At 40.6% G+C, this 15710-nt stretch overlaps 1 protein-coding gene across 1 annotated transcript in view; it reads right to left on the bottom strand.

Annotated features, from left to right (window-relative positions):
* INTU (inturned planar cell polarity protein) overlaps positions 1-15491 on the bottom strand; it is a 38210-nt gene extending 22719 nt beyond the window's left edge. The window contains exons 1-3 of the mRNA XM_054172717.1: positions 15328-15491; positions 9857-10443; positions 838-923 (exon numbers count right to left, since the gene is read on the bottom strand). Of these exons, the coding sequence (XP_054028692.1) occupies positions 838-923; positions 9857-10443; positions 15328-15488 (834 nt within the window). The 5' untranslated portion in view covers positions 15489-15491. The remainder of the gene's footprint in view (positions 1-837; positions 924-9856; positions 10444-15327) is intronic.
* Between the last annotated feature and the right edge of the window lie 219 nt (positions 15492-15710).

The following is a 15710-nucleotide window of genomic DNA, read 5'->3' as shown; positions in this document are numbered from 1 at the left end:
GAGAATTATTTAAGTATTTCTGTAGTAATTATGACTGGCTTAAGAATGGCAATTGCAAAAAAGCCACTACTATTCTGTGGCAGGCACAGTCAATATCTTACTTCTTACACACTATTGCCAGTTTGCACATCTCCAGCCCAATAACCCACACCATCAGAACATGACATACCTTGTCCTTCAGTTGCTGAGAACAGTGTTCAAAAACCCAACCCTCAAAGCAATCAGACCTGCCATCTTTACCCACAACTACAACTACTGCTGCTTAGAAGTTTGTTCAGGTCTCAGAGGAGTGACTTCCCTGTATTCAGCAGAAGTAATTTGTTTTGATATGAAGGTTACCATAATAATAAATTTGTTTTCTGATCAAGAAAAGTAATAAAATAGGTTTTTTTCCCCACATATGTACATAGCAAAGGTTTCTTCCAGCCTCAACAGTTCTATGAGCCTGTGAGTATTTCTCTTACAGAGAGACATGAATACTCAGAATTCTGCAAGCATGACAACAAGATCAGGTGTTATGGTTAGTCTAAACCTACAAGTATGCTGCTACCTCTTGCACAATGTTGTGTGTGTTTTCTGACTCTGGCTGATGACAACCCAAATATAGAACAGGTGGGCTGTACCTCATGTCCTTTAATGGGACACTGGTTTTTTGCAGAACTTCCCAGAATTAAACTCTGAAATTAAGTTTGACTGACATCAACCACGGTGTTCAAAAAGTAGATGAGGAGGTTCTATGAAAAAAATCACCTAAGTTCTGTTTCCTAAGGAAAAAAGGCTAGAAACAAGATGAGTTTTTTCCAGAGGATATTTGAAATAAATATTCAACTACTATACCTGCATAGGGCCTGGAATGCAAGACAAAACCCTTTCTATGTTTTCAGAATTCACATCAACATCATTTACAGCAACTAGAACATCTCCTGGAGACAAAACAGACAAAACCAAGAGAAAGTTAGATGGTGTTACACCACAACACAAAAGCAAAGAGTGTTTTGTTTTACAAATAAACATTATAATCAAACAATCATAATTCGCTTTTTGTTACATTAAAGTAGATGGTTTCTATTATGTTGAGAAACAATGCTGATTACCTCAGTGCTCTTAAGGCCTTACTGCTACAGTTGTAGCATTTGAGAAAAATACTTGTCAAAGCTACTCCCCACCATCCAGACATACTCTTGTTACCTGACTGGAAAACACCAACTTCACCAATCAAGTTATGCCCAAGAAGTAGCTTTTTTCCTTCCAAAACCACCTCTGTTCACTTGTCAATCCACTTCTCCAGTACCACCTCCACTGATGCAAACACTGCTGCTTCCAAAAGCACTCAAAATCTCACTCTTCCTGTAGCAGCTTACAAATTCTAAGCCATCACTTACACCAGAAGTTTCACGCCTTGGCTGAGTCTAGCCATCCCTGGAGAATCCCACCATCCCTGAATCCCTGTCTTTGAACTTTCAGGGTTCAGGGAATAATATGAATTCTGGAAGCTGCAATGCTGACACCCATCCTTTTCTCCTGCATCAGGATGTGAAAAGCCAGAGGAAGCATTACAGCGCTGTTCAACTACACCTGCAAAAGAGAAGTCCTCAGCCAGGCAGCAGCAGTGACATCACTCTTTCAGGCAGTGTAAAGAGATTGGAAAGGGATATGGATTCACAGCAAATGTGCATGTTAGTGTAACTGTATTTCAGGCCTTGATTTGGCAACAATAATGCGCTCAGCTGCAGAACAAAAGCACTGAACAACTCTAAGGTTCAGTATGTATTTCAAGCTTTCTAGGGAGAAGACTTGCTCAGCTCAAACTAACAGTGATCATAATGATGTGCATACCAAGGAAAAGCAGAATCTGGGTCCCTAAGATCTCTCCATTTCCTGAGAATCTAGTAAAGACAAAGGAATCTAAAGTTTACAAGTCTGACAGTTTAGCATTATTTCTATCTTCTACCTTGTTAAATACCATCAAAACCAACTCAAATTCCCCCCAGGCACTAGGTCAGCTGCTGAAAATAGTTGCAAAAGACAATTAAGGCCAGTGAGAGAAAGAATGTTAATGACTATCAGCAAGAAAATACTGGATCCCCCCAAAATGCAAGTTATAGTCCTTTTTAATACACTAAGCAACAACCAACTGCTCACCTTTTACATTAAAGTTCATCCCTACTCTTTCTTACAGCAAAGCCAAGAAGAGGTTAAGTTTGATTATATGCACACAGAAACATTATTCCTTGGAATGGATTACATTGTGGTTTTTTGTCTATTTCAAATAATTGTGGCTCTCTCCCCAACTTCTTTGTTTCCTGATGCACAGCACAGAGTTTTTGCCTATCAAATCTTCAGCACAACAATAATTCAAGGTCAGGAAAGCTCAGTAAGTCCATGCCAGAGCCCCAGGACTTGAAAACTAGTAATCAAAAGCAGAGAATTCACACTAATAAAACAAGGAATTACAAACAGGATTACTACGTCCCTTGTTGCAGAACACTATAAAGATCATCATCACAAATAGAAGACAAAGCATAAATTCCTCTTGTACTCATCTGGAGCACTGTCCAAACAACAGTTGTTTGTGTTCTATTTGTTTTTCTAGAGACTTCCCAATTCCATTGTAAAGACAACAGCTGAATTACCTAAATGGCAAAGCCATTCAAAGGAGCTGCACATATGTTGTGAAGACACATGCACTTCAGGGAATATTTTTGAACCCCATCTCCCACAGTGGAATATACACTTTGAAAGGAGAAGATCCATCAGCATTTCCCTGTTATATACTCAAAGTGTTTTATTTATTCAGTGCTTAATGTGCACATGTAAAACTTTCATTGCAGCAGTAAATATTTATTCCATTCAATTTGTAAAAATGTAATCATCTACCATAAATGGAACAGCTTTCCAGATGCCACAGCCAAAGCAGTCCTGCAGGGCTGCCTTCACTGTGCCAGAAAATGCTCTATCTTGATGTAAACTGAGAAAATGTACATGTAGCAGTACAGAATTCCCAGAATTGAGGGCAGTGGGGGTGTTTGCATTTTTCCCTCCTCCTCTTTTTGCCAAACACAATGGCATTCAAAGCATAGAGACTATGAAATAACAGGATGAAAGACATCGCTGGCACAATAGGAAGTGTGTGAAATGATGAACACAGAGTATCTTAAAGCAGAACAAGACCACAAGATTGATCCAGTGTGGTAATTATTGTCAGTTGATGTATGCAAATGTGTTTTTTTTGTTAGAGTGATACACAGAATCACACAATGTCAGGGCTTGGAAGGGACCTCAGAAGATCCATCTAGTCCAACCCCTCTTCTAGAGCAGGTCACACACGCAGGAACACAACCAGGTAGACTTTGAGTGTCTCTAGAGGAGATTCCACAGTCCCTCTAGACAGCCTGTTCCAGTGCTCTGTGACCCTGACAGACTCCTCCAAGCTAAAGAGACACAGCTCCCTCAGCCTTTCCTCATAAGGCAGATCACACCTACATTTTCTTCGAGAATTGTTTGTTCCATTTTAGCAGTGTGAAAAACTTACAGAACATGAGCTCGAAATGAAGTCCACCCAAAAAAATACTCCCAACGTATAAAGTTTAATCTACTTTCATTTACTTAATACTCAATCAATCTAAGGTTGAATGACATAAAAAGGGTAAATGGTGTTTGTAGTTGATTTAAGCTGATCTAACTTGGTGGGCTTGCAAAAATCAACATTTCCCAGGACTAAAACATTGGTGACTTTCATGTAGAGAGACATTTCACTAGCAGTAGAAAAAAGCTGAACAGATGGTACTGCAAATACTTTTTTTCAGTCATCCTTGTGCTCTATGAAGTGGGTGAAAGACCCCTCAGACTGGCTTTTCCTAAGTACAGAGATCAAAGGGAAGTTCTTCCTCTTCTCTGAATTGGATGTATACACTTAGAGAGACAAGAAACAGCCTTTTTTCCCAAACCTGACATAAAAGAACATAAAATTGTGCATTTTTGAAAGGCTTTTTAAACAAAACAGTTGCATACAAAAATTTTACTGTGGAACACTAGATAGAATAACACTTGATCTTCTCTTACTGGCTGGCTTTTCTACCACCAATAGGATCACTATTGTCTGTCATTAGAGTCACCAGCATGTAAGTTAAAAGATTAGAATGTCTCACTTGGTTCCATTTTTAGTCATAGTCAGCAGCTGCAATAGAGGAAATTAATTGTCTTCAGGCAGCTCCAGGAGATCAGACCTTGAGTCAATAAATTTATCTTTAGAAAATATGTGCTCTTCTTTTGAAGGAATAAAGTTAGCTTTTAATTTTTCTTATATTTTCTCTTAAATCTCACAATAATAATAAAGCTTTTTAATTCTCCCCCTTGTTATAAAGACTCTCAGTCCACAAAGAAACTCTAAGATGTCCATATATGTTCTCTAAACACTGAATTTTACTGAAGTAACGAAACAGAGAGAAGAGAGGAAGGAATTCCTTCATATGTTTCTTGTTCTGTCTTTGCCTCCTTAGAAAAGACTTCTCACATCCAGTCAGTAGTAGCTCAGAACAGTGTATATTGACCTCAAACACCTAGTTTGCACACAACTGAGCAAATTATTCCTGCTTTTTAAAAGACAAAGTTTAGAAAGTCTTTGGGACTGCTGGCATCCCTGAAATGTTCATTTCAGAACTACCTATTGCTTTGCCACGAGGCACAGGCCTATTGCTTCTGTTAAATATTCATTCCCTAGAGATAAACCTCCAAACATCATTTCTCAAAGCAGATCTTTGCATTAAACCAGGAGAGACTTGACTGATAAGCGAATACCACATCCATACTGTGATGGGATGAGAACATTTTTGGCTGAAGTAAAATCAGAACCACAGTGTTCACATGGGAGAGGACTGAGGGCACTTTTGCATGAAATCCTCTGCTCTTGGTAATGATTTGGTGGAAGTACTTATAAATGCTCACATATTCCTTTCCAAAAAAGGCAAAGTATGGAACACATTCTACTGAAAAAAGCCAGATCAATTACTTGCTTTATATGTTAGCAGGCTGCTTTTACCCAAACCAATGCTGTTAAGTTTCAAGAGGAGATTAAAAGAACATAAATGACATCCCAAGCACCACAGTGAGAACACAGCAGAGCTTACGCAAGCTGTTTCTGTCTTGCGTGCCCAACATCTCGACTTTGGAAAGCCTCCTCAACAAGTACTCCATATGTGGTCATTCTTCATGAAAATCTCAAATTCTGGCAGTATTTTGGTCCTTTCAGGGACATTTTATTTCTGACAGGACTCTTAGTTCTATGGCTTGCAAATGACAAAAGCATCATTTATCACAGTATGGTTTAGGTTGGAAAGGACCTTAAAGATCACCTAGTTCCAAGCTCCCTGCCATAGGCAGGGTCACCTTCCACTCAACCAGGCTGCTCAAGGCCCCATCCAGCCTGGCCTTGAACACCTTCAGAGAGTGGGCATTCACAACCTCCCTGGGCAGCCTGCCCAGCTGGAGCATCTAAAAACCCCAAACCACAAAACCCATTTCAGAAGTGGAGAAAAGGTCCCAAGAAACTCAAGGTTCAAGAATCTGGTGGGGTTGCTTTGAAATCAAAAGCTCTTTTATATCCTATCTGGTCCCACAAAGCTGTGGCTACTTGGTCTATAACTGCAAACACAAAATCACCTGGAGACACCTCAGACAAGTACATGCTTGGATCATTTGAATGAGAGCTGGAAGATGACAGCAAGTTGTTTTATTTTGTGAATGGATGGTCAGTGCTTTACCACTCACTTGGCTTCACAGCAGTCAGAGCTTTGTTTATCAAAACTACAGAATTCCAATGGCAATAGCTATGTTTTTACTGTTAAAATGATTGCTACTTAAACATTTCCTTATTTGGGAAACACAAGCAAATAACTCTCCCACATACAATCAATAAATTACTGGATTAGAAACCCTGAGAAAACCATTTGTCAGTAAATGGTGTTAGGATCCAGACCTTTCAACTGAAGCTTCTAACAGCAGCCTGCATCTTGTGTGTACTTGTTCAAAACTGGGTTATTTACTCTCATCTTTAATATCACCCAAGATTAATCCCTGTTCCTGGATACTTTTGAAAAAAAATTTGACACCTGTACCTACTGATGAGAGAATTCATACAAAACCTTCAGATTTTGGTGGAAAAAGTAGTAAGAACAGAAGATAATTTTGAAGAGGGCAACAATACCATGCTCTGGTATTGAGCAAAGTCATTGAAATTACTATTTCATCTGTACTACAGTAAAGATGAGGCTCATCAGCATTTTAATGAAGTATCCCCTGCTACGAATTGGGTAGGATTCAATGTGAAGAGAAGGGAAAATAATTTAGAAAAAAATTATAACAAATTATTTAGTGGACCTTTTTTATCTGATAGACTTAGAGATGAGACCAGAAGGTTTTGCATAAGAGACCAGGTTTTGCATATTGTTAATAAGGAACTCAAGCAAGGAAAGAATTTTGCCAGAAGTACAAAAGACCCTTAAAAATCCATGAGATAAAAGCAACTGTATTTCGTTTTAATCAAAATGAAAGTGACAGCAAGAATTTAAAAATCAATGAGGGCTTTTTAATTTTGAACATGTTAAGATGGATGCTGCACTGTTAAGTATAAACCAAAAAGAGCAATGAACTGATAACACAAGGATAGAGGGGCATCTTTTTACAGTTACAAAGAGGCAGGGGTTTTTTTTAGCTTGCAAAAATGTTGTATTTACTTTCATCTGGTCAGTGCCTGCACTCTACTTGGTTAATAAAATACAGCAACAAGGCTTATGACTTCCATATGCAATCTTAAAAAAACACACCATAAAGTGTAGTGCACAAATAATAAACAGATGTTTTAAGTGTTCAAAGCTGTAAGGGAGTCACATTTCAAAATAAATTGAAGAAGCCACCTGAGAAAAAGTGATTATTCTGGGAAGGGAAAAAGAAGTTATTTCTGCTAAAAAAATGTTTAAGCAATAATCACTTCATAACTGTTTATTCAGAGTGAAAAAAAAATTCAGAGTTTAGTCTCTCCCTTAAACTTGAACCTTGGTTGACACTGAAATGGCTACAGATTCATAGATTGCATTGGAGTGGAAGGGACCCTCAAAGGTCATCTTGTCCAACCCACCTCCAGTGAGCAGGGACACTACCATACTTATCACTGCCAAATTAACCAAGTTGCCAATGAAACTAATCAATCAATAACTTGGTTATTATTTATCATAATTCAAATCCAAGTCTTTGGAAAAATAATCTAGGGAGCTCATAATCTAAGTAAGATGGGAGAGTCAGTAAACTCCATCGGGCATAACCAGCAGGATTTTGGTTATAGGATGCTGCAGGAGTGACCTGTGTGGCAGGAGGACATGAGCTGCCTTGTGCTGCTCATAGCCAGTTCTGAGGCTGTGTAAGCCACTCAACAGTGCATGAAAACATCACCATGAGATCACAACACATCATTTTAAAGCATGTATTTTAAAAAGGAAAACATAGTATTTGTTTGCCAGAAGACCACTGCAGAAAATAGTCTGCACCACTGATGGCTATTAAAATACTAAAAAGCACCAGAACAGGTTAATTTCTATGCATATTCAGGTCGATATAGATGGACAAACATAACCAAACCAACCAGCAGGCATCATGCAATACTGATCAGCTGTTCCTCATTTATGATGGCTCAAGAAGCAGCTGAATTTTGTGCAAATACTTTAATTTTAGACTAACCACAGGAATACTTTTTACTGACTGTTTCCACAATTCACAAGAAGATTCCTAAAACTTACTTTGAAAACAACAACAACTAGCAAAGTTGTACTGTGTTTTTGTTGAACTTTCTGTCCAACATCAGAGCACATAAGGATGTGGGGAGGCTATCTAATAAACCAGAGTTGCTGAGAGTTGCTGAATCAGGCTTTGGGTGTATACCATAGCTATCCCATCCTCTGATGTACAATGCAGAAGCAGTAAACCTGAGTTTTTTGACCAACACAACTTACTTTGTTTTTACTCTATATTCTTTATACAAACAGCACTGAAACCTGACCATCTAATTTATGCAATGCATCCCTAATTCTAAACACCACATAAAACCACAGAATACTCAGTGTTGACTACAAATATGTAATTGGAAAGTATTTTTATATGAAAATTATACATCTTATGCTGTTGGTACAGAAGAGAGCTGAGTAACTGCAGTGTGCTTAAAGTCTCTGTTTCCCATGTACTGGTTGATGAGAGCCTAAGGCATGTTAAACTGCTAGACTCTTTAGATTAACTTAAATGTTCTTTTATCTAAAAAAACAACCAAAAACTCCACAGTTTTTGCCCTCACTAGTTTCAGGAAGCATGAAGTGCTACAGATGAAGCACCATCTACAGTTAGAAAATTAGCTTTATCTCCTGTAATTGACTGTCCTGACGCCACGCCTGCTTTCGCAAACTTGCAGTTGTGTGCAGATTTGTGTCCAAAAATTAACTTACAGGTTATAAATACCCACTCTTACACTAATGAGACTAAATACCAGTAAGCAGATCAAGCTGAAACTCATTCCCTCCTCCTTCTCTTCTGCCTCCTCCTCCTTCTCCTCAGTCTACGTCCCCTACTTCTTGACTAATCAGTTCTTTCTGGTAAAATCTGAAAGTTATCCAGCTCTCCCTCTGGAGTATTCTTTAGCATCCCCACCAAAAACACATGCTAGAAGAATCAGCTAGTCAAAGCACGATTTGCCTTTTTACACACAGAGTGATGGAATTTGAAAAGCACTCACACTGACTTTGTGGGATCTGCATTACTATAGTGTTAAGATTTCCATGATCTTCCAACCAACATCACATCTTTGCTCTCTCCCCAACTTCAAGAGTAACTAAACCACCTTCTACCCTTCACAGATGTAGGCTAGCTGTCTTACATTTACTGTCTCTGAGGTTGGAGTCTTGTGGGTACCAAGTCCTTTTACTAGCCTCTTGATGTTGGAAGTTGGAGTATTTCTGCTCCTTCACTACCAGCCACAGAAGTTCACTCCCCTCCACTCCTCATGCTCAGGTGCTTGTCAGACCTTCTCTGATCCAAGTTTACCTTACTGCACCAGCAAAAACTAGAAAGGCAGCTCTTCTTCTGGGTTAGTTTTCTGCCAGATTATTTAGTTGCATCAGCTCATGGAAGTGTTTGACAACAGCCAAGTCAACAGAAAGGAGAGATGGTCAGCTGGCTCACTGCCTCCTCAAACTGCAGCCCCTCTACTATGTATTTGGAGGCCTTCTGATCATAACTGCTGAAGAAGCAGCTGTTACACTTGCTAAACAGAGGAATATCCAAACAAGGCTGTACTTAAAATCTCTAACACATGAATTTATCTTACTCAGTATTTATCTCTCATTTTAATGCTACAAAATCCATTAAGAACCTTTAGAGTAAAGCTTTTATCTAAAGAGGATGGTGTGGAAAAGGACGGAAATAAAATCCAGTATTTGGCAGACTATAGCTTTTCCCCAGTCTCACTTATCTACTGATCAAAATCTGCATTAAATTAAAAGTGGTGGCACTGGGGCATTTGCTACTTCAGATTCAAGCTGCTCACTCTCTGTATGCTTAAAGGATTGTCATCTCCTTGCTCTATTCACACCTCCTCCTTCGTGTCATGTTCTTAAACCCACTAATACGGTAAAACTGAATACGTAACAAAACACCAGAATGCATAATTGTTCAAAAATTGACAAAACAGTTGCTGTAAGTAATTGCTTCTGTCTTCCTAGAAATATTCCTAGAGTCAGCTACCTCAAAAAGTAAAATAAAGAAGAAAACCTCTTCATATTAAAGGAAGACTCCAAAGGTAACTGTTCATCTGATTACTTACCGATCAAGATTTGACCTGTTTTCATCGCTGAGCTACCTGGCACCAAGCCATGAACAACAAGCTTCTCTTCACTGATTCCTCTGGTGACTTTATCCTTCCTGCCTTGTTTTTCTGCCCTTCTGCTGTTCCATGAAGACTGATGGACAATCCCTACTAAAGCCTCCAGCAGCCTGTGCTGCTCATCTTCTCCAGCACTGTTCAGTTTTCTGGGATTTACATAGACACACACATCTTTGTATTTTTGTTGAACAGTCACACCCATTTTCTGAGTGGACTGGTGTTTCAGGATGGAAGTAGGGCCAGTGGAGTGCACATTACAGCTTCCACTGCCTTTCTTACCAGAATGCTTTGGCAAAAGATTCTTCTTTTTTAATATTTTGGTCAATTTCTTCAGTTCATACTTTCTTTCTTTTCGTGATCCCTCTTGAATAACTTCAGCTTCATTTTCACGAAACCTGACATGATTCACTGCTGGCAGTTCTGGACAGCTGTTCTGCAGCAGAGCCTCTTCTTCACTTTCACTCAATTCTAAATAAAATAATTCTCCATTTTTCTGCACATCATCCAACCATTCAGGCTCAAGGTCACTGGGAAAGAAAGAAGAATGATAAGTGAGAGCTCTGATAGGGAGATTGCTATACAAGTGACATCTGATTACTTCAAGCAAGGAGGGGATAGGGAGACTGCAAGAGGGGAAAAAAAAAAAAAGGTGAAAAAATAAAAGTTGTCTCCTGAATGCTGAAAGCTCAACTGCTTTAGGTTTGCCATGAGGGTGTGAGCTCTCCTAAAGCATACAATGGATGTGCAGGGAAAGACATCCCTCCCACGTGTTAAAAGAGGTTCTTCACATGCCTTACAGGAAAACAGCTATTGCAAAAAGCACTATTGTCTTGTCTGGAAACACACAAAAACTCAAACCCCAAACCATTTCTTCCACATACAGGTTTTAATTAATAATTACTTTCATAGCCATGACAGGGCTTTCTCTCACAGAAAAACTGACATCCTATTTGCTCATTCCTATTATTTTTTCCTTTACATATGTATAAGATGGATTGTAGTGCAAGACCTTTGGAAAGGCAAGATAAACATTTTAAAATCACCTCAATATAATAAGCAAACCAAAGCAAAAAAAAAACCCCAACCAAGACAAAATCTAGCTAACACTTATTAGGACAAGTTCAAAACAGCATGCTCAAGTCCACATGCAATAAAGCACCAAAAAAGTGAAGAGGCAGCACTACTACAACTTTTCCTGTAGCAGCTGGAGTGGCTCACTAAGTCACTAGCAACAAGCTGCTGCAAAGAAAAGACAGCCACATGAGTACCCACTGCACAGCACAAAAATTTTGTCCTAATTTGGCAACAGCAATGTGTCAACCATATCCAGTTTTGCACAGTATATTTTAAGATGTAAGAACTGGAACAAGTCCACAGCACAAAGACAAAAAGTAAGTACTTCATAAACACGTTTTAAAGGCAGACTGAAGGAAAGTACACTCTTTTGGCTGAGGAAAAAAATCCCAGATAGAAGATGCCCAAGATGAACAACACCATATTGCTACAGAAGGATGAGAATCAATATGGTCAAAGCAGGAATACACAGTGGTTTAATTTACCTAAGCATTTAAGCTAAATATTAAGAGAAATCTTTGATCTCATGCACACAAAAATAATTGCCTTAGCAGGTGATGTAAGGAATAACTAGGATGTTCTGCATGCAGATTTTCAGGAACAAACAAGGTCAGTTCATTCTTCCTGATGAGCTGACAAACAGAGCCTCCCTGAGTGCACCTACGCTGACAAAAATCAAATGAAGATAAACTAGAATGGAGACTTACATCATAATTATTATAATTAATTGTTTGAAGCTCAAAGAGAGGACCTGGCTGGACTATGCATACAGAAGACACTGGCATTACTCTCCTCCTGGAACCCCAGTGACTTTAGAAGTCTACAGATGTTGCAGATGGGAAGAAAGGTCAAGCACTTTCTCTGCATTTATTATTTTCCCTAAGTTATATTTCACAGAATCACCAAGGTTGGAAGAGACCTCAAAGATCATCGAGTCCAACCTGTCACCACTGACCTCATGACTAGACCATGGCACCACAAGTGCAACGTCCCATCCCCTCTTGAACACCTCCAGGGTGATAGTTTTAAAAGAAAAGTCACCACCAGTGATAATTGGGCTATTCCTGATGGCCATGGCTAATACAGTCTTTGCATCTTCTACAAAGTCTTACTCAAGACCTTGAGTATCTTAGTCACAAAAGTGTTAGCATGATATCAACACCTAAAGGTTGTCAGGGCAGACAATAATCTGATTCAACATCTTTCAAAAGGTTATAGGTACAAAATAACATGACAGAGCTCTTCCTCCTTGGTTTGTTTCCTGCAAGTATTCCTGCAAGTTTCCTGCAAGCATTCCTGCATTCTGGTGCATGTAAGCAAAACTCAGAAACCCCAATGCTGATAAAGGAAACATAAAGCAATTTACAACAAGTAACACTTAAGTTACCAGAAACTCCTGTGGTCTCTGTTAGCCTTTTTATTTACCCATCATAAGGGATTGTGCTTTTTGGAAAAGCTCTCTTCTTTGGGGTAGAAGTCCAAATTTCAGCTTGGATGTCAGTTCATACATCCATGGTTTCTAGCCTCATTGTCTGTTTTTATTAGAACTCACTATATGGAGCAAGGGTTAAAAAAGAGGAGTCAGGGTGTGGTGTTTACACTGGCTCCACTCAAACAGAAGCACTCTACAGAGGCAGCTCCTCCTCATCAAGAAGGAGTGTGCATAACAAAATCACTGTATGCAAATAAGCTTCCAAGGACAGAAGACTACAAAAGTGTCACAAGGACATGAAGTGCTCTCCTTGAAGGCATTTTCATGAGCATCCTGTAAAGGAACTATCACTTCCTCAATACAGATCCATACAGATATCTAAAAAAGTCAAATCTGAAACAAGAAATCTGCACTTAAGGGTGACAGGTTTTTTTTTTTCTCTTAGTGCAGTAGTTGCACAACAGATTTAAAACAAGCTTAAAAGAACTAAATAATTAAAATACCATTTCCATGTCACCTCCTTTGTGCCAAAACAAGCATTCACACAATAACCTGAGCTTTTTATAGGCCTGGGAGCTTTAGTAAAAGGATTGAATAATCTGGAAGACTCACATCCATCTAAGTGCAGTTCCACTGATCCTACACAAACACTTCTTTGGGGTAAATGTCTGAAAAACTGTGCCAATTGAGCTTTTCCATGTATGGAAGAAACATACACTAGATATAAACGATCCAAGTTCTGATTCTCAAGCAAGAGAAGACTTTTCTCTCCCAACCATACTCAGAAACAATAAACAGTTAACATCTATGAGCCTTGCTTTATAACAATTAGAAAACAAATCAAGAGGTAACTATTTCACAGAATCACCAAGGTTGGAAGAGACCTCAAAGATCATCAAGGCCAACCTGTCACCACAGACCTCATGACTACTAAACCATGGCACCAAGTGCCTCATCCAATCCCCTCTTGAACACCTCCAGGGATGGGGACTCCACCACCTCCCTGGGCGGCACATTCCAATGGCTAACAACTCTCTCTGGGAAGAACTTTCTCCTCACCTCGAGCCTAAACTTCCCCTGGCACAGCTTGAGACTGTGTCCTCTTGTTCTGGTGCTGGTTGCCTGGGAGAAGAGACCAACCCCCTCCTGGCTACAACCTCCCTTCAGGTAGTTGTAGACAGCAATTGTATGATGAAATACCACTCATATAATTTTTTTAAAGAAGTCAAGATCATAATCTTTACTTTTCCCAACCTTTGCCTTCACAACGACCAAGTACAGCTTCAGACTGAGGCATCAATTCAGTGCAGGCAGAGCTGCCATCCTCTGAATGGCTGTGGCAGCCTAGAGGGGTTCTGACCCATCACAGTTAGTGAAAGTGACAGGAAATGTTAAACTCTGTTAAAACAGACACAACTCTAACCCCCCAGCATACTACTTTCACACTGGCATATGTAAACATTCACTTAACAGCTCTGTCAGAAAATAGACCTTGCTGACAAAGCAGCACTCCCAGCACACCCCTATTTCTACCCTTGCATGAATGCTCCTCAGTTTATCTGGGGTTTGTCACACTAGCTGCAGTATCTAGCACAGTTTCAACTGTCAGATGTTTGGTCTGGTAGTCAGTAAGCTTTAATTCAGAAAACCATTCACAGGTTTTTCTCTCTTTAATAAAACATAGCTCATTCTAAAACCACACACAGATTATCTAGACAGGAACAAATGCTATTACCTTAAAATGGCTACTTTTCAAAACTGTCTTGCTTCTGCCTCCCTTTTCATTACAAGACACATCTTAACCTCTTGTATCTCTATGCAGAAGGCTGGAGTGTTATAAATCCAACAGAAGTTACCTGGACCTCAAATGAAAGCTTTGCAGTTCTGTTGAGCTTCACAGTGATGGAAAAGCTGGATTTCAGTTCCTACAATAGCATTATACCTTGTGTTCTGTTATGAAACGTGGGACATGGTTTTACCACCTGAACAAGTATAAATGGTTACCAGTAAATAGGATTGGTTGATGGGTTGGACGCGATGATCTTGAAGGTCTCTTCCAACCTGGTTTATTCTATTCTATTCCTATTCTATTCTATTCTAATTCTAATTCTATTCTAGATGAAAGAAATGGATAAGGAAACCCAAACTTGCAGGTGAGGTGGGAAAAGCAAGGCTTCAGGCAGATGTGTTTGGCTTATAAGCATAGCTGAGTTTGCTTATAGCTGAGTTTGGCTTATAAGCATAGGAACAGAATAATGCAGGTGTATGTCCAACAGCTTTGACTCTCACTGAGCCAGAGGTATGGGAAATTACAAACTGAAGAGTACTTAAACACACTTCAAACCTCACTTGAACTGAAATATTTTTCTTCTTTGCCTTACCTAACGGAAACAACAGGATGGATAAAATGCCATAGATTAGACATCGAAATACACACTTGAGGTGTCAAGCAGAGTTGCTTTAAGGTAGAGAACAGAGAGCAATTTTTTATACAGATTAAAAAATAGGAACAAATTAACACCTCCCCCCACCTCCGCCTCCCCCTCAGTGGCTGCACGTCTGACTCTTAAAACATTCTTTGGCATTGCAGAGCTGTCTCCTCACCCATCGTCTCCCAAGAGCCAGGCAGGCTGCAGCCCCAGTGCTAAAACATTTGGCACATAGCAGACAAGTCCCAGACAAGTCCCTCTCTGCGCCGGGCAGTGCCCAGCTGGGGTAGGGCATTACCCCAGGCACTGCCTGCCAGCTGAACTCACGCTGCCGCCCACCACCTGACTTTCAGAGTTCTGTCAGAGAAACGCTTTTGAGAAAGCGACCTGCAATAGGAAGCTTCGGCACTGGGCTGCGGCGAGTGCCCCGGGGAACCCCGGCCGTCCCACCCTCCCCCGCACCTCCCTGCCCTTACTCGGAGCTTGCGGACAGCGAAGTGGCACACGAGCCGCTCTCGCTGCTGCTGCTTTCGCTGCCGATGCCGGCATGCTCAGCGCCTGCAGGGTCAGCGTCTTTCCCCTTGGCCGGCTCCATCCCCTCGGCGGCCACGATCCCGCCGAGCCCCCCGGACGCCATGACAGCCGCAGCGCAGCGCGCCGGGCGGCCACGTGACCCGACCCTGCCCTCCCCATTGGCGGGTGCCATGGACACAGGGGAAGCCTGGAGGCGCCCCGTGCCCGGGCGGGACGGTGCCGCGCTCGCCGCGAGCTCGCCTCACCACAGGCCTCCGTCGGCGCCCGTCGCGGTAAGGGCAATACCCAGCCCGCCTGCCTCCCTGCGCTGGCAACAAGAAACACT

This window comes from Dryobates pubescens, chromosome 24, assembly GCF_014839835.1.
Source record: "Dryobates pubescens isolate bDryPub1 chromosome 24, bDryPub1.pri, whole genome shotgun sequence".
NCBI lineage: Eukaryota > Metazoa > Chordata > Aves > Piciformes > Picidae > Dryobates > Dryobates pubescens.
The sequence above is the reverse complement of the archived record's forward strand: the minus strand, read 5'-3'. Positions and strand labels throughout refer to the sequence as shown.